Below are 24,054 nucleotides of genomic sequence, written 5' to 3'. Positions count from 1 at the left end.
CACATTAGAACTCAGTGTTCTAGCACAAGAACTCCCCACCAGTGTAGACAGGCAGCATGTATTTATGCAAAAGTGTGTGCTTTGGTGCAAGATCATGCCACTGTAGACACAGCCTTAGGGTTTGGAGGAACCATATGGGTTAAATGCAAAATGACCTATGAGCACGAAGCTGGCCTAGGAAACAGGCAGGCGTACAGTGCAGTCCCCGCCCCAGGCAAGGTTCCATTTACTCCCGTCATGTCCCGCCCACCTCTGAGCGTAGTTGCTGCCACAGAGATTTGTACCTCCTCTCTTGCCGTCTGCCGGGAGGCTTCAGCCAATCCGGGAGAGCTTGGGCGGAAGAGGCGGGGTGACGGCAGCGGGAGCCTATCGGGGCTGCGGACGAAGTTTGTGCTTCTCGGTGGCGCTTGTCCCTTTCGTTGCCGCCGCCAGCATGGAGGATTTTTCCGCCAAATTCGTGTCCCAGAAGATCAGTAAGACGCGCTGGCGGCCGGTGCCCGCTTCCGCCCTGCAGCCCCCCGAGCTCTTCGCTACCGGCTCCTGGGACAACGAGGTACCGGCCCGTGGAGCCTCTAAATCCGCCCCCGCGCTGCTGTCGCGCCCCTGCCCGTGGGCTCGAGCCGTTATTAGAGCGCGTCTCGCTCCGCGCTGCCAGGGGCTCCCGGGTGGGCCGCTGCTCAGCGTTTGTGGGGGGCGGCGCGTTTGTAACAAGTGTCATCAGCGGGGGGTGCCGGGCGAGGCCGCGTTTGCCCCTTGCTGCGCCTCGTGTTGCAGCGGGGCCCCGGACCCCTCTTCTCTGAGCGGTGCCCGGAGCCGCCTCCCTTCTCCCTGCCACGGGGTTGGCGTGGTTTTCTGTATTTTCATATCCTACCGGTGGTACACGGGCTTTCAGCTTTCTCAGTTAAATAAGCTGAGCGCTATGTAGCTAATTGTGTGAGATCTTAACAGCTAAGCTCCTAGTTTCTCATCGTGAAGGCTGAAGCTCCTTGCTGCACAGTCTCTGTGTGTGTTTCGTTTGCCTGGCTTAATGACCAAAATTTCCTCCTCTTCCGTGTGTGGTGTGGACTGGCTCTCTCCTCCTTGGAACTGGCTGCATTTGGTGATGTAGATTTTATTAATGCTTAGCATTTTTCGAGATTAATATGCTGTGTAAATACACACCAAATATGGAATATTAATTTTCTTGTATATTTAATCTATCTCTATCAAAATGTAATAGTTTGTTAGTCTCTTTAGGAAGAGAGAAAATTGAGTTGACTTATTGTTTCTATTGTAGCTGTAGCTTTGTTGGTCTCAGGCTATTAGACATGAATGAAGTAATATATTTTATTGGACCAGCTTTTCTTTCTGACAATATTTTTGTAGCACAACATTCTACCTCTGCCATCTTGTCTCAACTGACTTTTATGGCAAGTGTGTCTTAAAATAAGCTTGTTTCACTACTCTTGTCATACAGGAAAACAAGATCTCAATTTGGTCTGTTGGAGACTTTGGAAATGTGGGCACCAGTGGGGAGTATCAAGGAGAACCACAGTTGCTGTGCGATATCAGACACCATGGTGATGTTATGGACATGCAGGTAAAATAGTTATATCCAGTAGCTGTTTTTTTTTTTCCTTTCACTTTGTTAGAAAATGTATCAGTAGGATATCAGAATATTGAGAATCAACTAATGTCTGCTAGGGGGATATTGTCTAAATACAAAAAAATTATGTTTGGAAATTTATATGTACATTCTGAAATTATCTAGCAACCAGTAAGACTGCTTGCAGATTCACATAGTAATGCTTCTGTGATAATGTGCTCAAACTGTGTAACAAGCTTAAGATATTTCTCTTTAGTTTTTTGACCAGGAGAGAATTGTAGTTGCTTCATCAACAGGAAGTGTAACAATTTTCCGTCACCATCAAAATAATCAGGTAAATAATTTGTTGTGGACATAACTTTCTCTTGGTTTCAGTTACTGTTGCTTCTAGTACAAGTTTTTTTGGGGCTCTCAAATGCATGACTTTTCAGAACTATCAAAACATAACGCAGCTGAACTCAATTAGGGATATAAGTGACTAGTCAACTACCCGATATACATAAGCTTATCAGATAGTCAAGTAGTCACTCGACTAGTTGCTTCTCCCCCCTCCTAAAGCCAGATGGCCCCAGCACTGTCCCCACGGAGTAGCAGGGGAGGCAGAGGCATCCCTACTGTTGCATGCCTCTCTGAAATGTACAAGAGCCACTTGCGGCTCTTGTACATTTAAAGGGAGAGGCGCAGCGGGATTGCAAGTGCCCCCTGTTATCGACTAATTGAGCAGTTGATGGGAACTCCATCAGCTACTTGATTAGTTGATTAATCAACATTTAATATCTCTAAACTCAATAAGTTCTAAATTCAGTAAATCAGGAATTAGGTTATTTTTTAAAAAATGTGTAGAATAGTCTGATATAGGGATGTAACTGTATAATTGTTTACATGGTTAACTGATAGGCCTGGACTATCGATTACCATTAATGATTACACGCAGACTCCTGCCTTGCTCCCGGGGAGCTAGCTGTCACTCCACACTGATGGCTCTGTATCAACAGTTACACAATTACCCAGTTACCCCTTTTTAACACTCCTAGTAACAATTTGTCTTACAAACTTTCCTAAATGGTGAACTTTATTATAAACAGTATATAGAAGTTCATGAGGTGTATTAAGTCTAATTAATAAACAAAATAATGAGGGCATGGGGTATTCCACCCTTCATTCCTTTTTTGGGGGCATTTAAGAGAGAACTGTGTGGGGGGACGGGACGGGGGAGGGAGAGACAAACAAAGTTGACTGGAGCAAGACCTCATGGCTTCTACCCTACCCCCATTGTCTTCTGTACCCTGATGCATGTTTTTTTGGGGGGGAGGGGGTGTTTGTGGGATGTGGGTTTTTTGGGGGGGTTTTTTGTTTGTTTTCCTAAACCCGATGGTGGTTCTGATTGAGGAATGTGCATTGGTAGAGCCCTGCATGGATAGACATTACTATCTGCAGATGCAGATATTTGTGGCTAGACATTGTGATCCACAGGGCTATATTACCAAGAGCCACTGTGGCCAGTGGAGAGAAGTGTTACATGGTTGCACGCTCTGAGACAGCAGCTTCTCCCAGGAGCACAGCTGCATCAGCTCTGCTCCCGGCCGTTCCTATCTAAGGTTGAACAATCCTTCTGGGCACGGTATAATTGTTCTGCTGGCGCAGGATGCTGACTCCCAGGTGCTGTGAGATAATGTTCCTGTCTATTGGTCACACTGACTCTTAAGAATAGAGCACTGAAAGATCACTGTGTCTGTCCATGGATATTCACATCTGCTGATAGAAATGTCTATCTGCACAGGACTCTATGCATTGGTGATTAAAAAGGAAAGCTATCCTCTGATCTGTAATGATGTGAATGGCTCTTGAAATAATGCAGTGTGCTTTGTTTATTTCAGAACTAGTTTCTGATCTAACTTCTTTACATATTTCAAAAGCTTTGGTTTCTAACGCTGTTGCAGGATTGTTAATTAGCACTGTTGATACAGTCTCTTTATTTACTGCTTAGACTTTATCTATTAATCAACGATGGGAGAGGGCTCATTATCATGTGGATCCGGATATCCCTTTCTGTGGTGGAGCTTCATGTACAGGGGTCATCTGCAACAATCCAGAAATTGTCACTGTTGGAGAAGATGGTCGAATAAATCTTTTCAGAGCTGACCACAAGGAGGCTGTGAGAACTATAGGTAAGGCTAATAACCACTTTTTAACAAATGGGGTCTAAAGAATTTATCTGTACTCACAAAATGACCAACAAAAAAAGAAATAGCTAGTAACTTCAGAATTGTTCTGAATGTCTCAATAGAATCTGTAATGAGCAATACACTGGATCTAGAATATTTGCTATTTTACACTGCATTTAATCAATGCAAAAAATTCAGGCTTAGAACTACCTGCACGCATGCTTTTTTCCCAGCTTCTGCAGTCTTGCATTATTTGTCAGTTCTTTAAAATATATTTAAAAATATTTCCTTTTGAAACATAATTATCAAGATCTTGACCATAAGTGGTCAGTATGAACCCATTCTTCTTTCAGAGATGGTTTTTCTTTGTTCTGGACAAATTCCAATTTTTGTAATTTTGTTTTGTTAGCTTCTGGTATTACATTGGTCCTTGAGTTCTCTTGCAATTGTTTTGTGGTTCTGCGGTTTTCTCTGTTTGTGGGACACCCTTATTTGTACAGAAGAAACAATCCTCATAAGAGGTGAAATATATGAAGTAAACTGAAAAATATTTTTTCTCTAATTTTTCTGTAATAATAATACTGGATCAGTCCCTCACTTAAATATCTAACAGATTTTCAGATACATGTGTGTAGGAAGAGGTTAGGTAACTTTTCTTTACTTCTCAGGCAATGTTCCTTCTAATGTTTTATGGTCCGTGTACGGAATGCATTTTGTGTTCTCCAATACAGAAATGATGTGTGACACAACATGTCCATATTGGTGCATATAAATTCCGTGCACATTCTGCCTACTTAATAATCTTACTGTTAAAAAGCAGCTGCAATATAGGATTATTTACCATTCCATTCCTAATCGGGGGAGGGTGGAGGATTTTCTGTTTAGCTGATATGTTCAACATATGCTAAGCAGTCAGAGTGCTATACTCTCTCTCTCTCTCTCTCTCTCTCTCTCTCTCAAAAAACAAAAACAAAAGCTTTTCCTGCCACATGACAGGATGATGTCATCAGGCTCTCTGGCCATGAAAGTGGGGGATTGGCGAGCATAGCAAGCGGGGTTTTCATGACCAGAGAGCAAGGAGTTGGTGAGCTGAGTAAGCAGGGAGCATCCCCTAGTGTGACAATATTTGTATTAAAATCTACTGCACAACAGGGGATCTTAAAAAAAATATTTCCCTGGCCTTTTTAATGAAGGGACAGAATATGTGTTAAAAAGAAAAGATGTGCTAGGAAGGATTTTCTTTAAAGGAAATTTGTGCGTATGAGCTAGTCTGTGAAACTTGTCTTAAGTGACACTCTGTGAACCAGCATCATATGCTTCTTTGGTATGGACAAAGGAGATGTGGATGTGGGGAAGTGAGAGGATATTTTGGAATGGTCTCAAGATGGGGTTCTTTATAGAAAAAGGCCTTCAATGTGTATTTCGCTTTGAAATTTCACTAAATAATATGGACTAGAAGTTGAGCTTATTAAAACTGTAATTGGGCAACTGAGCTAACTGCTATTATAAGTTAATTATAAATAAGGACATTGAATTTTACGTAGCATTTTGCTCAAGTAGGTATTGCATCTCTACTTCTGATTAAATAGACTACGAAGTTACTATCTTCAAAAGCAAAGCTAGAAGGGGAAGTCCATGTAAATACTTGAGACCAATATTCAGTAATGCTAAAAAGGTGCAAGCGTTCTAAATTCTTCTAGTAGTTCAGTATTTGCTGAAGTTTTAATGGAATTGGGTTTTCCTGGGTTTGTGCAGTATGCATAATGTCATCTAGTTCACTTTTTTTAAAGAACATTCTTTCTATTTTCAGTTGAACACATAAGCAGAAAAATACAAATATTTCTTGGATTTTTGTTTAATCTTATCGAGCTTACCTGAACCAAATAGCTATCGTGTTTAAGTACTCATTTAAATGAAGGTGTTCTTAAGTATGAATTACCAAGCACTATGCAAAAGCATCTAAAAAGGAGACCAGCATGCTTTTCATATATATTATTTCACCACAGTGTAAAACAAAGTATGTGCAATATAGAAAATAAGTTAATGAGACCAAGTAGCATATGTCTAAATTAGAGCACTTTATTTAAAAAAAAAAAAAAAAAACACCCTATTGCAAAGCAATGGAGCAGGCCACAGACACTGACTTCCTTTTGTCAATCACTTGTAGTAAACCTTTGCAAGAAAAAAAAATCACTTCTGATTCTTCTAAAAAAACTCAAATTAGGGATGTAAGTGACTAGTCAACTAGTGATGGCGAGTATGGCGATAAGCATAAGCTTATCGGATAGTCGACTAGTGATGGCAACTAGTTGCTTCCCCACCTTGCTACCTCTATGAGAGAGAGGCAGCAAAGGTGGAGAGCAGGAGCCAGTGCTGGAGGGAGCCACTTTAAAAGCTGTTTTTTTTCCCCCCAGCACCGTCTCTGCGAGAGGCATGGGAGATAAAACCACAGCGGGGACTGAAGCAGTCTCCACTTTAGCCAGTTCTGCTGTGATTCTGCTTTTGAAAAGTACAAGAACCCCAGTGGAATGTTGCTATGCTTCAAAGGCAGAGGCACCCATCTCAGCTAATCGAATAGTCGATGAAAATAGACTGTTCGATAAGTTAATCTAAATTGAACATCCCTAACTCAATTTAGAAAGCACAGACTAACCACCTCACTGTCAGAGAACTGTACGTTCTGTAGAGCATCTATATTTTTTCCTATGTATATTCAGGTATAACTTAATTTTTATAAACCACAAATAAAGTCAGTAACAATAAAATTTTACATTTAATTTTACAATCCTTCAATAACTTTTGTTTTGAACAAACTCGTAGGAGGGAATTCAATTTAGGGAAATGACTCTCTTGATAGTCTTAGGGAGAAAGTATAACACTACAAACAAATTGTGAACATAGAGGATATAGCTAGAGCATATTGGAAAAATAATTAAAAATAAAAGGAGACAATGTTCTTAGCAGTGAGTTTCAAGAACAAACTCTTTGAAAACTAGTTAAGTTAAATCTGCAGGTCGGTGAGTTTTTAACAGGCAAAAAGAGAATAGATAATAATAGTGCAAACACTTTGCTTAAAACTATGTGACTAATCAATCTTTTCTTATTCCCTTCCTCTTGCAGAAAATGCAGACAGCAGTACACTCCATGCTGTGACCTTCCTTCGCACAACTGAGATTTTGACAGTAAATTCAATTGGACAGTTAAAAATATGGGACTTCAGACAGCAAAGAAATGAGCCATCTCAGATATTTTCCTTGTAAGCTTTCTATTTTCAGCTTTGATTTTCCAGGAAATGAGTTTTAAACAAGAAAACAAAGTCTATTGCTTATAAATGTCTTGAACTATACTTTCTTGATAACAGACGGTACACAAATGAATTCAGATATTGTAATGGAACTTAGAAGATGGCAGTGTTTACATTTAGAGAATTTTTCTTGCATGTCTGAATTGGGCATGTAATCAAGTAGTCAACTAGGTTTATCTGTTAATCATGTTGACTACTTGTTTCCTCCACCCCTTGCTCTGTATCGGAGGCAGGAAGCGGAAGCAGGGGAAGGGAAGCAGGAGCTGGCTTAAAAGCTGGTTTCCCCCCAGCACCATTTCCGTGGTGCTACCTGTCCTACTCCACTTCTGTTAGAGGCAGCAGCATCGGGGATGGGGGCACAGGAGGCTTGGAGCATGCTGGGACCCCTTGGAGACAGGGGCTGCTGCTACAAAGCAGCTCAGCTCTTACTACATTTAAAATTTAGAGCCGTGGCGAAGGTAGGTCCCAGACCTGGCATGATCTGGGACTGAGCTGTGCTGTTTTCCCATATCAACTAATTGAGTAGTCAATAGAATTTTTGATTGCTTGAGTAGCAAGTTAACCACATCTTAACATCCCTATTTTGAATAAACTGTATTTCTGGTTATCACTGTCTAAAATTTGGCACATTTAGCCTTCAGAGTGCTTTATGAACATTAATTTTCTGTGTTTCATGAGGTAGGTAAGAAATTTAGATTTAGGCCTAATGAAAATTCCACTGATGTCAGTGGGGAATCAGGCTTACCAAGTGTGTGAGTGAGTGACTCTCTTTGCAACCTGTGTTAAACTTGCATTCCTAATTTTAGTTGTAACATCCCATTGTAAATATAAGTGTACCTATATTTTTTTACCCCCAAGCACCCTTACACTTCTAATGAAGTCCTTATTAAACTTTTGTAGGTGATCAGTAATAAGCCACAAGTTACAAACCTGGTGCTTGTCTAATTAGAAGTACAATAAGTAAGTTGGAGTGTGTGTCAAATTGTTCTAAACTTAGTAAGTTACTTGAAATTATACAACCCACATAATTTATTGTGATCCGAGAGTGTTGTGTTTTGGAAGTAAAAAATTGTTTAATGGAAAATTACTTTTATTTTTCCCCGCTCACAGGACAGGTGACAGAATTCCACTACACTGTGTTGACAGACATCCCAACCAGCAGCATATTGTAGCTACAGGTGGCCAAGATGGAATGTTGAGTATCTGGGATGTTAGACAAGGCAGCATGCCAGTGTCCCTGCTCAATGCTCATGAAGCTGAAAGTAAGCATCTAAAGAGAAACAGATACTGGGTCTCTAAGTTTTTGTATATTTTTGGACAAGATTTTAACATTGCTTTTTTTATATTGTACCTACTACATTTTTGTTCATCCAAACTGTTTGCTTCTAGGCTTATTTTTTGTCTAACAGCAGCTAGTTATTACAGTCTGTTGTGGCTAACTAAAAGCCTAGTCCAACAAAAAAAAGAATTGAGAAAGTGATGATTGTGGTTTTGATTTTTTGTCAAAATGGATTTTATAACTTCTTTGAACGTACGTTGCTCTGTGTTTCTATAAGAATTACTTATTTGTGGTCCTTCTAGCTTGTCTAACACCTATTCGTAGTTGATAGGAATCACATGAGAACAGAGCAGGATTATAGTACAGGTTTCACCCCTATAAACTGTGACTCTCTGGTCTGGCAGCGTCTGTAGTCCTGCTGTTCCAGGATCAGAGAGTACCAGCTCACTGCAGCGGTTGAGGGGGTTGGGAGCCCAGTGTGCTGCAAGGGGGCAGGAAGAGCCCAGCATGCTACAAAGGGGGAACAGGGCCCAGGAGCCCGCGTGATGCAGGGGCGAGAACAGCATATCTTCAGATATGGGTACATTTTTTTCAAAAACACCTACATCATTTATGAGTGTAAATCCTTTGACTTTCAGTGGACTGAAGTGTGTTTGTTTTTTTTTTTTTGTTTGGTTTTTTACTTTTTATGACTGTCAACTTAGTTTATGGAGAAAATATACATTTGTTATACTGCTTAATTTGTATGGGGTGAGAGGCCAGGAAAAATGCTACAAGTTCCCTTTATATCCATTATATTGAATATACAACTAGGCTGTTAGTACAATACTATGCTTCAGATTTTACCATAGTAAGGTATGGTTCTTTCAGGAAGGAACCCAAAAGTTGTATGTCTTTCACAACCCTACCTGAGCTATAGTGAGTACCGTCTAGATAACATGGCTCTGGTGGTCTTTCTCTTTCCATTGATCCCAATAATGATAAAAGATTATGCAAGTATTGTAATGTTATTTCTTGCTTACATCTGTCCTATCCTGTCTTTCATTAATTTGCCCTGGGTTTCCCCCATTAGCGCAAACTGAGGTCCTACTATATCTTGCATTTGTTTTCCAACACTTCTTGTGTGACGCTTCATAAAAGTTCATAATGTGGTCTGTTCTGATAAAACTGGGTTTTTAAATGTATTGCTCTTTAAGCAAACTAAATTTTGGTCTGGCTGGTCACAGGTAACTTCAACATTAAAGTAAACAGAGGAAAGCATTTAATCTTAAGGAAGTACATGTAGCTGAGTTAATGCATTCATTCTAATTTTCTTGTCCTTTTTCCTTTCTTGGGTTTTGTGTGGGGTGTGGTTGATTTGTGGGGTTTTTTGTTTGTACTGTCTACACTTTTAGATAGTATCTTTCTAGGAGCTTTGTAGATCAACTTCAGAGGAGAGAAGAGACGCAGTGAAACAGGAGAAGCAGTGAAACTAGATATACATAATGCACGATATAAACCAGGGAGAAACTTTTTTAGTCTTTCAACTAAAGTACTCAGAAGTGATATTTAGAACAGTGACAGTTAAACTCCATGACTGATTCAACTTTTAAGGTCGGGAGGGACCTCAGATCATTTTGCCTAACCTCCAGTATCTGTCATGGTATCAACACAACCCTCTACCTACACATTAAATCCAACAGTCAAAATGAGACCAAAGTATTATAGCTCACAGGAGACTAAGCTGCCAATGTGCCACTGAGAGGAAGAGGGACTAAGGTGAACATGCACCCAAAGTTCAAGACCTCCACAATGACAGAGAAATGATTGCAAAAGAAGTGAGGGTTTGTGGGCTTTTTATTACAAATATTTTATTGTTTGTGTTTTGGTTTGGAGGACTTTTTTTTTTTTTAAGTTAAGACTGAAAAGCTCTAGAGATCGTTCATCTCCAGTACATTGAATGAGGAATTGCACTGAATACCTTGATTTGTAGTTTGTTTCTCAGAAAATTAAACTCTGTGATATCATTGTAATATAGATTGTTTTTTATATAATCATGGGTAATAAACTTGAATTTCTTGACTTTTGTAGTGTGGGAAGTGCACTTCCATCCGTCCAACCCAGATCACCTATTTACATGTTCTGAAGATGGCTCTCTTTGGCATTGGGATACCTCTACAGATGTGTCAGAAAAGCCATCTTTTTTCCATCAAGGTAAGGATTTTTGAAGTAAGGAAAGCTAAGATCTTAGGCTGAGATTATGCAGACTAGTTATAGTTCATTAAGTAATTGGCTTGAGGACACTACTCCATGCTCTGTTCATTTATATCAAAGGCTGTTGAAGATGGAAATATGATCTCCTATTAGAAAGAAAAGAGTGTACAGGTTCTCTTGAGGAGAATTTCAGTGGTTTCACTTGTTTCCCTAAATACTACCTCCTATCTGATGTGACTGTGCTCATCAACAGATATTCAAGGGGTGCACCTAGAATTTTCACAGCTAAATCCAGATGACTTTAAAAAAATAATAGAATTATTGATTTGGAAGGGCAATAAATGCCATATAACTGTGTATCTTTGAGGGAGACTTCAAGAATGACATACATAAGGAAACCAAAATATGACTAAGGGAACTCTTAATTGCGCAAATACTTTAGAGCAGGGGTTCCCAACCTTTTTGATACGGGGACCAGTACATCCATTCGCAAGCTTTTGGAGGACTGGTAATATTCATGTGGCATATTCATTAAGCAAATGATGAATAGTCAAGTACAGGCAGTCCCCGGGTTACGTACAAGATAGGGACTATAGGTTTGTTCTTAAGTTGAATTTGTATGTAAGTCGGAACTGGCTCCAGATTCAGCCACTGCTGCTGAAACTGACCAGGGACTGACTACAGGAAGCTGGAGGCAGAATTGCTCTGCCCCCAGCTTCCTGGAATCAGCCACTGGTCAGTTTCAACAGCGGCTGAATCTCGAGCCTGGGACAGAACAGCTGGGCTGCCAGGTAGGTCCCTGCAGGACCAACCTGGCAGCACCCCAGCTGCTCTACCCCAGGGTCCACAACAAAAGCCTGGTCTGCTGTGGGGGGGGGGGGGGGGGGGGCGGCGCACTTTGCTCTGGCAAAGCCTCAGAGGTGCAGGACCCTGCCGCCGCTGCGGCTTTGCTCCGGGTGTCCCTGGTCTGCTGGAGACGGTCCCCAGCAGACCAGAGGCACCGGGAGCAAAGCGGCAGGACCGTCTCCAGCAGACCAGGGACACCGGGAGCAAAGCCGCAGTGGTGGTGGAGTCCCGCGCTTCTGAGGCTTGTCCTAATTTTTTGAGTGGAAAATTTTACTTCCATGAAAAAAATATACTTACAACATGGAAACTTGTAGAAACAACACATTAGAGTAGCTAAACATAGGGAATATATTCAGATTTACTTGTGACATAACCTCACTCCCCTTGCTCAAAGTGTCGATTGATGTCTTTATAGGGTAAAGCTGATGTAACTAGGAGACTAAAATAATAAATCTAGTTGCACTTGGCTTGTCAGTTTATCAGGTTTGCCAATTACATACCCTGAGTTTCAAACAACTATTTTTTTCTCAGTCCATGACTTCCTTCATTTTTAATCTTGTAATGAAATTATAATTCCAGTGTGTGAAACTTGTTGACTCTGGTTTTGGTATGGAGAGAAGTAGTCCAAAACCTGATATTTATTATTTGTAAAGAATGAACAGGATTGGAGGGATGATTTGGATCACTGTCTTAAAGACAAACCTAAAGCAGTAATAAAGAAAAATGCTGTCTAAGCAAACTACTTGCACAGGTCCAGCTTGCATGTGGTGTGAATGTTAGTGTATCTAATACATGGTATAGTCATTTCTCATTGTAGACTAACTACTATACATTACTTAACTGACAGAAGTAATGCAAAATATTTTTGGTCTCCTGGGCTGTGTCCAGACTCAGGGGTTTTTTCGGGAAAAGTAGCCTTTTTCCGAAAAAACTTCACCTGCGTCTAGACTGCAGCCGCGTTCTTTCGAAATTAATTCGAAAGAACGCGGCTTTTCTTTCGACGGCGGTAAACCTCATTTCACGAGGAAGAACGCCTTCTTTCGAAAGTGCTTCTTTCGAAAGAAGGCGTTCTTGAATGTAAATAGGGCTTCTTCGAAAGAGAGCATCCAGACTCACTGGGTGCTTTCTTTCGAAAAAGCGGCTTGCTCTTTCGAAAGTTCCGCGTGCAGTCTAGACGCTCTCTTTCGAAAGAGGCTCTTTCGAAAGTATCTTTCGAAAGAGGTATCAGAGGGGTAGCCGTGTTAGTCTGAATCTGCAAAAGTGACGAGGAGTCCTGTGGCACCTTATAGACTAACTGAAGTGTAGGAGCATAAGCTTTCGTGGGCAAAGACCCACTTCGTCAGATGCATGTGACATGCATCTGACAAAGTGGGTCTTTGCCCACGAAAGCTTATGCTCCTACACTTCAGTTAGTCTATAAGGTGCCACAGGACTCCTCGTCGCTTTCGAAAGAGGCTCTTTCGAAAGAGGCTTGCAGTCTAGACATAGCCCTGGAGACTCAACTAAACCCATCAAATCAATTCAATCTGGAACTTAGCCTTAGATTGGTATTCCCAATATTTTGGTTGGATGCTTAATATGCTACCTCAATACAGAGACTAAATAAATCAAAATTAAAGCTAACCTATTTTGTTTGTGTGGTTTTGTTTTGTTTTTAAGGTGGAAGAAGTATTACAGTTCTGTCTCACACGGCTAACCAGTCTGTAATAAGTGCCTGGCTAAACAACAATCCTACCAAAGACCGCATGGAGATCACCAATTTAGTTCCAAATCAGACGTTATCCGTGAATACTTTGGATGTTTTAGGACCCTGTCTAGTATGTGGTACTGATTCAGAAGCCATTTATGTTAATAGGCACCTCTTTTCTTGAATATACTTTAAAGGACACTCTTGAGTTTAACCACCTCAAAAACTAGTAGGAAAGGTCCTAAGTATTCCAGGTTTTTTTTAAAAAATAAAGCCTGGTAACACAAGGGCCTATAACGTAGTCCTAGTAGTTCAGAGGGACAACCTACATAAGGCTCTTGAGAACTTTTCCATCACCATAGATGCTTATGCATCCAGTGAATGAAACAACAGTTAGCATACATTATTAAGTACAACGTTCTTTATTCCCAACTGCCTTTTGCACTTCTTACTTGGCAAGCATAAAAACAATCAGTAGTGAAATAAATGGTATTTTAAATATAGTGTTATAAGGGTGTTACAGTAGCTTAAAAGTGTGAAATACTTGAACTCTGTTAATGTTCATGCTATTGTAATAATACTCAAGTATTTTGTTCAGGGCCAAAACTTAGGTTCTTTTAAAGACAACCTAATAGAAATATTATTACTTTTAACTTGACATTTTTATATCTAAACATTCCCATGCAATTGTTATGCTGCTGCATGTCAACTAGAAGGGGAAATTGAATTTAATGGAATGCAGAAAAGATTGTTTAAATGGTGGATAGTTAAGTCCCATAAATCTAAAAATCTTGGAGCTGTAATAATCTAAGACAATGCTAATAGCACTGGTAAGGGCAGGTTAACGTTTGATATAGACATTATGCCTATACACTTTTGATCTGTAGAAAAATTATGTTTATAAGTTAGTCTTTATTGGTGCTAGACAGACATCTGACAAGCATTATCCTGTTATGGTCAAGTTCAGATAATAAAGCATTCTTGACAAAGCTTCAGTCATGAGTTTTCTCAAAATTGATGGATTACTAAATCTAAGTGTTGCCAAACAAAACTCTCATAAAAGTGCCTAACACATGAATAACTTATGTCTAGCTTTTATAACAAGGAACCCTTTCTGCAATGTTTTTAATAAATGTGTGTTTTTCCACCAGAATTCTATTTACTCATTCTTATTGTTTATCTTTGACTTTTTATAATAAGCTAAATTTGGCCATTTTATAGGTTTAGTTCAGTGTCATTGCAGTTAACTGATAGATTATGTTCCCATTACACTTCTGGCCCTTAGGACAGCAATGAAGCTCCTCCATTCTTGTTTATTTCTGGCAAGTCTTGTAATATTTTCCCTGCCTGTGCCCAAGTTTTTTAGCTTTGCTTCCACAACTCTTCATAATGCTTCTCTCAAGCAACCTTGTTTTCACTTGCCTTCAGAGGTTTCTCGTTGCTACTCTGGTAATGGAATTAGTTTCCATCTGAAGTTGATCTTAATATGCAGCATGTGCACTTTAAGGCCCCACAATATGGTTCTACACTGGAACAAGGGTCCACTGGTACAGATTAGCATGTGTGATTGGGCCTGAATAGCTTGAGTTCTCAGGGGTGTAAAGCCACCTCCTAATTCTGTTGTCCTATCAGTCCATAGGTATATTGGAATATCTTCATCCGGGCAAATGATGAATAGCTAGCTTTTCAGCAACACAATTCACCGTTTGAGTGATTACATAGCTGTAAAGTTATAAAGCCTATGATATTGTCCAGAGGTAAAACTATAGGACAGTCATACATTCTGACTTCTATTCTGCTGATTTGCCTTGTGGCTCTGGGACAGTCACCCTTCTATGCAACTTTATTTCTAAAAAGAGTAATTTTATAAATCAAGGTGAACTGCTTGACAGGATAAAACTAAGAATTAGAAGACCGTACTTCATAGTTCTGCCTGTGATTTGGTATGGGCAAGTAATATCTCTGTTTGTTTTATTATTTATAAAATAAGGCCAATCGATTTTATTTACCTTTTGTAACATAGTTTGAGCTCTATGAAGAAAGATGACTGTGTGGAATACAAGTGTTAGACAGTAAAACATTAGCTCTTTCTAGCATTCAGGCTCACTGTATATCATGACGGTTGATTTGTCAACTGATACTTCTATGTGTGACTCATTACATGCACTTGTTAGGAACAGCTACCTCGAAGTGGTGAAAATTCTTGAAGGTTGGGTTCCATCTATACTCTGTATTTCTTTTTGTACCAGTATATGTACATCATTGTAGCTATATACTTGTGCAAACCCCTAATTTATACATTCTCCCGTATTGTAAAGGATAATATGTACTATTGTAGTTTACCTATAAAAGATGCACTTGTACACGTTGAAATGATTTGTAGATAGACTATGTCTGCTATCAGTCTTTGTAAATCCCAACTGGGGACATGACTACAGATCTAGGATCAAGATAGAGATCATAGTGTAAGCATAAGCTTCTCTGCCACCAAATAACCACAGGAAAACTGGAGAGTATTCTGCATAATAGAAGAGAGAGTGCACCACTTAAATAAAATGCCTCAATTATAATTAAAACAGCTGTCCTTTTGACCATTTGCAGGTTTTGACAGGAAACTTTAAAACACTTTAAAACATGTTTATATTAAATAATTGGACATTTGTAGAATGCATAGGAAAGATTGACTTTCAGAACTGTACGGCACGTTATTTTTCTGTTCTTTAAAGGTAACCTACAGAAAAGCGGGTGGAGGAAGATATGTTTTGTTTTTCTGTTTCACGTAAGAAGTGCTGAAAGATGGGGTTAGGGATGGAGATGGAGAGATGTCTTAATTTTGCTAGCTTCGGGGGTAGCCAAGTTAATCTGTACAGGAAAGAACAACAAATGGTCTGGTAGCACTTTATAGACTAACAAAACATGTCGATGGTATCATGAGCTTTCGTGGGCACAGCCCATTTCTTCAAACTCTGGTCATCTGAAGAAGTGGGCTGTGCCCACGAAAGCTCATGATACCATCGACATGTTTTGTTAGTCTATAAAGTGCTACCAGACCATTTTGTTGTTTGTTTTTTAAATTTTGCTAGGTTTTCTTAAAATGGGAATTCAAGTCTTGTCTAAGCTGGAATGCTCTGATACCTGGAGAAATAGTGAAAAGAATATCAGCAAAAAAGGAGAAGAATTTTCTAATTGCCTTTCAGAACTCTTAAACAAGTTTTACACAAGAGAAAAAATGAACTTAAATGAGTTTGAATAGAAGTCTTAGACTTAACACCCTAGGCCCTTCAATTAAGATGGTCAGTGCTCATAGTAATTTAACGCTTCCTGCTGGTCCTCTAAAAACCAGATTTCACGTTTCAGGTATTTCTAAGGTTAAGAAGGCCAAACTGCTTTTTTTTTTAAACTTGTCATAGTTCCTTTTTCATGTATTTTTGAATTATTAGATACTTCATAATTATTTTGCAGATTACTGTAAAAAAAAAAAATGCCTAATAGCAACTTAAAAGGCTGCTCTCTTCCTGTGCATTGCAGTGATGAAGTTCATTTTCTATGGTTCAACCTATTTTCCACCAGTAGTAGACTGAACCATCAACACCTCTGCTTTCTCCCCTTCCCTCCCCCCCCCAAAAAATAATTCTCACCTAAATAGTCTTACCATTCATAATAAAGGGAAGTATCACTGTGCAGGGAAAGAGGGGCTAAAGGAGAATTCTCACGGGTTTTGGGAGGTGAGATTTAGATTACTGTCAGGGAGGGGAGAAATGGATTTTTTTGTAACTTGGGCCCAGAAAGTGGTCATTGCAGTGGTAGCCAGAGGTCAGCTGTAGTTGCATGTCACCAAAATTAGAACCTATGGATATTACTGACTTGGTACAGCCACTTTTCCAAGGATCTTTACATCTGTTTCCCTTTCTGAATACAGTAAAGTGAAAGTGACTGAATGATCTATGATAAATGTATTTTGAGTGTCTTATTTAATATTATACATTAAATGTTAAGTTACATACACCATTAACTTACAAGGCTACTCTAACTTCGTAGCAGATAACATTTAGTGAATTGCAAATAATTCTATTGAAGGGTTTTTGCAAGAAAACAAACTTCACAAGCTAAGCTCAAATTTGTGTTCAAAATCACTACTTTGTATTTGTACAAAATGATGCAACATGCTCATTTTTCTTCAGAAGTTAGATAAAATATGCCACTACTATGCCAAATGAGGTGATGCAGCTTTTTGAAGATCTAGGCAGCTTGCTCTTGGATATATTTTTTTTTGTGATAAGGCCTTATTTCCTATATCTTTATTTGTATTCAGAGTTTTTAACCTCTTGGGAGACCTTGATTTTATTTTTTGTACACGGTTATGAAGATTCTTGCGCCTTCAAAAGTCTCTCCCGTCTGAGCTAGGTTGAAAAGGGAACAACCTATCTCCAAGAGGCAGTGGTAGGGAGGAGGAAATGAGTAGTCAATATTTCCCTCGAGTGCATGAAACCATAAGTTTATTGGGTAGTTGACTAGCTGACTACTTGCTAATGTTCCCAGGGCAGGAGTGTTATGATGCTGTGGCCAAATGGGGGCTGGACCCCAATTGGAGGCTTTTTGGCCAGGCTTCATTTTTAAATGAAGGAAAATATTATGTCCAACAAAATGGTTTCAACATTGTCTATAATTATGGCTGCTAAGTACAAGCTTATTGGGTAGTTGAGTGGAGTATTGACTACTTACTCCCTCTCTGTAGAGGCAGCAAGGGAGGGACCAAGAGCTGGTGCTGGGTGAGCCAGCTGGCTTAAAGGCTGATTTTTCCCCAGCACCATCTCTAGGGTGCTGCCTGCCCCCTCCCCTGCCTCTATTAGAAGCAGAGGGGGGAGATAGGGGAGGCTGTTCTGGTAGCAGCCTCTGTCCATGGTGGTCCCAGCTGTGAGCTGGGCCCCCTCATCGATAGGGGCTGCTGGACTTGTGTTGGTCTGGGACACTGCCTCTGCATTTTAAATGTAGTAAGAGCCCAGTGGTCCTGCTTACGTTTAAAATGCAAAGCCGCAGGGTGGGTGGCTTCTGGAGTTGGCATGACCTGGGACTGCTCAGTGCTGGCTCCTGGAGCTACCCCTGCTGTGGCTCTGTAGACTGCCCCTTATTAACTAATCATGTAATTGATATAAATTGTATGAATTACACGATTAGCTACAACTGCAATTTAACATCCTCATCTCCCTCCCCTTCCCCCACACATCCCAACCCTCACAGCCCATCATACACATGAACTTCTTCCCCTGAGCCCCTTATTCCCTGTACATCCCCAAACTCCTGCACCTTCCCAACCCCTGCCATAAGGTTGACAGATGACAGCCTGAATGCATGCATAAAGCTGGATTTGACCAATTTCGATAAAAACATCAGAGAAATGTGCACAAAAATGCAGCAAAAAGTCCCATTAAAGTCTGTGAGTACAATATTTAATTTATGCTACTGTTAATCATGTCAATATTAAGTTGCATATTTTCAGTCATGCAAATGGGCATTCTTATACAGCTGTTTGTTGACTCTGTGTTTTGAATTTTGATGTAGTTTGGCTTTTGGTTTTGAAAATGTTGCCGACCCCTGATCTAAGGCATCCAATTAATAGATGCTGTGCTGCTAGTATATTATATCACATCCCATGAAATTCACTGTTAAATGCAAGGATCTGTATATTACAGGTCATGGTTGCTATGAATTTTTTATTACAGTCCTGGGTCCTGTCCATGCCTTTTTCTAATAAATAACCCAGATAACATTTTACCTGACCATATTTAACAGTTCTGTACAATGCTGCCGCGGTCAGTATTGGCAGTTAGGAAAGTAGAGCAAGCTTGTGACAAAATTGCATAGTATTTCACATCTCATTAATTAAAGACTTGTTGAATCCACCACATGCCGGTCTGCCTTCATGCTGCCAGTGGCAGATAAATTAACCAGGTGAGGGATGTACAGATGCATGGCGAATTTCATACTCCCTGGAACAAGTGACATAGAATTAGCTTGGGTCGGAGCCCGCTCCCTGCCAGCCCTGGGCCGATAGAAGCGAAGGCAAAGGAACCGCGCGGGGCCTGGCCCGTAGCGGGATGTCAGTGTTGTGTGGCAATGGCAGGCAGCTGCCGGAGCCGGGGAGCCCATTGCTGAGAAGGCTGCAGCGCGGCTGGAACTTGCGAGCTCCCGGTGACTGAGACTCGCGTAGGGAGTCTGGGAGGGCATCAGCCACCCAACCAATCCTACAGGCGGATTAGTCCATAGGTTCCTGGTTGGGGGGGGGGGAGGGTGCACTACTCGCCGCTGCCACAGCAGGAGGGAGGGGGGCGCGGCCCATTGCCTGCTGCCCCCCCCCCCCCCTCCCTCCCTCCCTCCCTCCCGCGTAGAGCCGGGCCCGGCACGCTGACTCGGAGATGCTCACATTCCAATCCGGAGGGGCGGGGGGAGCCGCAGGGGATACGCGCAAAGGATGCCGGGAACGGCCCATATCCGGGAAGCCCTCTGCGCCAGACCCACCGAGAACATGGCGGCCCGGAACTGAGCCCCACGGGGGGTGGGGGAGGGGACGAGCTGCTACCAGCCCCGGGGACCCGAACGGCCCAGCCGCCGCCCCGCGGGCGGAGCCCAGCGCCACACGCAGCGCGCCGCTCCCCGCCACACGCGTGGGCCCGGGGCGACGCCGCCGCCGCTGCCTTGTCCCCGCAGGTAGGTCCGGCTGCCGCGGGAGGGGAGCGCGGCCTGGGGCACCCCGTGCCCGGCGGAGGCGAGGCCCTACTGGGCTGCGCAGATTGACGCGACTTCGCCGCCTCTGGGCCCGGGGCGGGTGTGGGGGGAGGTGAGCGGCGCTGCCCCCGAGTGAGCGGAGACAATACCAGCCCTTCCCCGCCCTCCACTCTCCCCGCGGAAGCCAGGCCCCGCCGCTGTGCGACCCCGCCTCCCGCAAGGGGGTTCCCTGTCTGCAGCTCCGTGCCCAGCTGTGCCTCCCTGCCCAGCCCGCTTCCCTCGCCCCGGCACAGCGCTTTGCCCCGGGGGGGGGGGATTCCTCTCGCCGCGGATTCCCCGTGTGCTGCCCCAGCGCCTCGCCTTAGCTGGGCAGGGGCTGGGCAGCACCGACGAGAATCCACTTTGTTTCCTGGGGTGGGTGCAGGGGTCTGCAGTCGGTCTCTGCAGCTGGATTTGTTATATATTTGAACCCTGGATTAAATTTTGAAGCGTTTCTCCTTGTTCACCCAAAATAAATATGGGGAGGAGGGAGCGGAGTAATTGAAATCGTGTGTGTGAGTGATTCGAGACCCAGATCTATTCACTGTTGAGGACTGTAGGGATGGGATGGCAACATACTGAGGAGACTACCCTGGATGAGAGATCATTCCCTGAACATAATGCTCCCTTATGGCCTATTTAGCTGTTATCGGCACTAACATCTGCAGTCAAATAGTTATAAGAAACTAGGTTGGTTAGCATACTTTCATTTAAGTGAAACCTAGTTTAATTTGTCTGTGGGTATCTCATGAGCATCTCACCATTTTAATGATTTAAATTTGATTAATGTTCACACATCAGTCTAATTTCCATCTCTAAGCATCTAGATGTCACAGATAAGGGAGAATCTAATACTTGAGCAGATGGTATTCATGCTGCTCTGAATTTTTGTATATAGGTTGAAAAATAAAGTACAACGCTGAGCTGCAGGATCAGTGACTGTCTTGTACCAAGTACAACGCTGAGCTGCAGGATCAGTGACTGTCTTGTACCAATATTTTAGAGCATAAGAAAGGCTATATAGATTCAGCTTAATGTTTCATCTAGCCCAGTATCCTGCCTTCTGGTACCAGCAACTATTAGATGTTTCAGAGGAAATGAACAGAACAACTACCAATTGATCCCTTATCATCCAGGCCCAGATTCTGGCAGTCAAAGGCATAGGGAGACAGAGTGTGGGGATTGTCCCTGATTGCTAAAAGCAAATGACAAACTTAATCTCCATGAATTTATGTAATTATTTTTTTAATTCAGTTATGTTTTTGATCAACTCAACATCCCTGGCAATGAGTTCCATAGGTTGATTGCATGGTGTGAAGAAGTACTTTCTTATGATTGTTTAAAACCTGGTGCCTATTACTTTCATTGGGTGACCACTGGTTCTAGTGTTATGTGAAGGGATAAATAATGCTACTTCGCTTTCTCTATACAGATTGTGTTTTTTCCATTATCATATGACTTCTAAGCTAAACAGATGCAGTTTCTTTAATCTTTCCTCATATGTAAGCTGTTCCATACCCATCTTAATTGTTGTTACTCTAAGCTATACTTTTTCCAATTGTAATACTACTGTTTTGAGATGGAGCAACAAGAATTGCATGCCGTGTCAAAGGACTGGGTATATAATGGCATTATAATATTTTCTGTCTTATTTTCTGACTCTTCCCTTATGTTTCCTAAGATGGTTAGATTTTTTGACTGCTGCTGCCCTAATTGGCCTGGGGGCGGGGGGAGCATCAGGTCCTCTGCGGGCCTGATCCACCCACTTGGCAGCTGGATCTGGCCCGTGGAGGCCTTTTTGCCCACCACTGTTCTACTGGTACAATCTCAGTTGAGGAACCAGTTCAATTTGGTTTCAAAGCAATGCAGTTTTCAAGCTCATTGGTCTTTAGTCTGTCTTGCTAAGACCACCAAGAAAACATTAAATTGTATGCAACATTTAGTACATAGCATTTGTCTTCTGAGGATCTCAAAACAGTTTACAGAGTAAGTATAATTATCTCCATTTTATAGATAGGGGAAAATTGACACTGAAAATTATTATAGGAAAATTCCTCAAGGGGGGAAATTCCTGGGAAAACACTTAAATCAGTAATGAATTTGTAGTGATTTTCTATCACAGTGTAAATTGACAAATGGGATTTTAAGTAGCTTACATAGTAGTGATCTGATAGTAATTATTTCTGGGTGCTATAAATTTCAACTTTGAATTAATAACCTAAATGTTCTCTTATTACTAGCCCTCCTGAGCCATCAGATAATTTTGTTCAGGGTCTTGGATAAGTTTACACTCCCAAATACCTTATTCCTGGATGATAGTGAGTTATTTTTTAGTACCTTAAAATGTAACTACATGTTCACTTTTGTAGCCAATTATTCTTTAGAGCTTTTACTGTAATCACTTGGATGCAGAAAAACTTGTTTTCCATTATGTTGGTAAGCAAAAAAAAGTCAAGCTTAGAACTGGCAGTAAGTTACCTTTGCCTTCACTTTTCTTTGGGATGTGTGTGTATTCAAACACTGCAGTCACATTTCATACATTAAAAGCAATAAGTAATAAAACTAAAGAACAAAAATCTGTTTGCTTAAGAATAATTTTAAACAGTTGTTTTAATAACTCATGGCACACTTGCTGCATTATCATATTTTAAACTATTTATTAAACTTTTGCATTTTTGAAGTATTTTTAATGTTAAAGTTGCAGTGAAGATTTACATTTCCCAAATTAAGAGTTAAGGTTACAAAGGGAAGCTAGTTAGGTACCCTTATCTCTATATGCATTACAATTTAAATGAGATAATCCTATACTATTTTTCTAATAGATATTTTACAGGGATGGATTTTTTTTTAACAATTTATATTCAGACATGTAGCACCTTGTAATATATTATATATACTCAACACTCCCTGGAATTATATACCTGAAGATTTCTGCCATGTTTACTGAAAAACATAAGAGCACACTACACCATTGCATGAAAAAGGATTATATATTAAAAATGTGAACAACTAGAGGTCTGAGACTAGAGAGAACAGACATAAGAATGAAAATGGATTGAGAGAAAGTAATTATGTAGACTGTTTAAAAATACTTAAACAAGTTTAACTCAAATGTCTGATAAGACCAGGCTATTATCTACATCTTGTCCCTTATCAGGGATAAGAGAGTATCCTTTCCAGTGTCTGGGTCTTCCAAGGAAAGAATCTGGCAAAACTAGACAAAGAAGATTTGACATTAATATTTCTAAGCTGGTAAAAAAGCAGAAAAACTTTTTTGGGTGGTCACGGTGGAACATTTTAGGCCACTTTTATATTCAACTAGAAGACTTACCCAGCAGGGCAGGGGCCTGGTGGTGTGTTGGCAGGTGGGGCAGGGAGGGGTATAGAAGTGAAGGGCTGAAGGTGTGTGTGGGGGGGTGAGAGTGAGATTTGTGCGGTAGGGAAGGGGGGCAGTAGGTTTGAAGGCAGGCAAGATGGCGGAGCCCAGCATTTTGTGCTGTAGCTGCCCTTAGTGTCTCTGAAGTACAGCTCTCCGCTGCAGACTTGCTGCCCCTAGTGGCTATTCTCAGTATTATGCCCCTCCCTTTCCATGTTATGGAAAAGAATCCCATTCCCAGCACTTCTGTTTTCTTGATGCAACCAAATCCTGACCTTGCTTTAAGTTAGGATAAGAGTGAGCTGCATACCAAATTTGGTGGTCCTAGCTCTTACCAATTAGGAGGAGTTTTTGAACAGATGGACTCAGAGACAGAAAAAAGGAAGATATCACAACTACTCTATTCCTTGCACCTTACGTTGTTGGTAGGAAGGAGTTCCTTTCCTGGGGGAGTCTTAGGAACTGCGCAACTTTTATCTTATAAGATACATTCTGTGTGAAGCAGGGGTCCATTGTTTTTCTGCATACTTTTAAATTTTTTCTTGTTCCATCTTAAACTTTTTACAACATAAATTAACAACTATGGTCTTCCTGAGCTGTGTACACCTTTTGAGGTGTGTTTAAAAGCTTACTCTGGGTATACAGTGTCATGTGTTCCCTTAATGAGTCAAAATTTCATCAAACCAAAATCAGCTTTTACAATAACATTCAAAGGCATCTCTCATTGAGCATTATTTCCATGCCATATTTCTTCATTTTACCCACAGTGGCTGTGATGTTAGAGTTAACTTAGTCTTTAAAATTTATACAGTATGACCTTTTTTGAATCGATTTATTCTGCCTCTCCCCACCCCCAC

General features: G+C 41.1%; 2 protein-coding genes across 6 annotated transcripts in view; both read left to right on the top strand.

The window, feature by feature from the left end:
• Window positions 1-324: 324 nt before the first annotated feature.
• On the top strand, window positions 325-14,212 carry NUP43 (nucleoporin 43). The gene is made up of 8 exons (XM_075924420.2): window positions 325-553; window positions 1,457-1,579; window positions 1,842-1,919; window positions 3,573-3,753; window positions 6,871-7,006; window positions 8,165-8,316; window positions 10,404-10,526; window positions 13,032-14,212. Exons 1-8 carry the CDS (start codon window positions 434-436, stop codon window positions 13,241-13,243), a joined length of 1,125 nt encoding a protein of 374 aa, XP_075780535.2. The 5' UTR covers window positions 325-433; the 3' UTR covers window positions 13,244-14,212.
• A 5,320-nt stretch (window positions 14,213-19,532) lies between these two features.
• The window catches only part of LATS1 (large tumor suppressor kinase 1), a 45,312-nt gene continuing 40,790 nt past the window's right edge, over window positions 19,533-24,054 (top strand). For all 5 annotated transcript variants that reach the window (XM_075924419.2, XM_075924418.2, XM_075924417.2 and 2 more), the window contains exon 1: window positions 19,533-19,764. The gene's annotated coding sequence lies outside the window, so the exon portion shown is untranslated. The remainder of the gene's footprint in view (window positions 19,765-24,054) is intronic.

The sequence above is a fragment of the Pelodiscus sinensis genome, chromosome 3 (assembly GCF_052426305.1).
Source record: "Pelodiscus sinensis isolate ZL-2025 chromosome 3, ASM5242630v1, whole genome shotgun sequence".
Taxonomy (NCBI): domain Eukaryota; kingdom Metazoa; phylum Chordata; order Testudines; family Trionychidae; genus Pelodiscus; species Pelodiscus sinensis.
The sequence above is the reverse complement of the archived record's forward strand: the minus strand, read 5'-3'. Positions and strand labels throughout refer to the sequence as shown.

Bases quoted from the DNA above. Each gene is read 5' to 3' on its own strand.
- NUP43 (XM_075924420.2), top strand. From the start codon at position 434: ATGGAGGATTTTTCCGCCAAATTCGTGTCCCAGAAGATCAGTAAGACG. The intron at 3,754-6,870 runs GTAAGGCTAATA...TTCCTCTTGCAG, and splicing joins GGAGGCTGTGAGAACTATAG to AAAATGCAGACAGCAGTACA. The intron at 10,527-13,031 runs GTAAGGATTTTT...TTTGTTTTTAAG, and splicing joins GCCATCTTTTTTCCATCAAG to GTGGAAGAAGTATTACAGTT.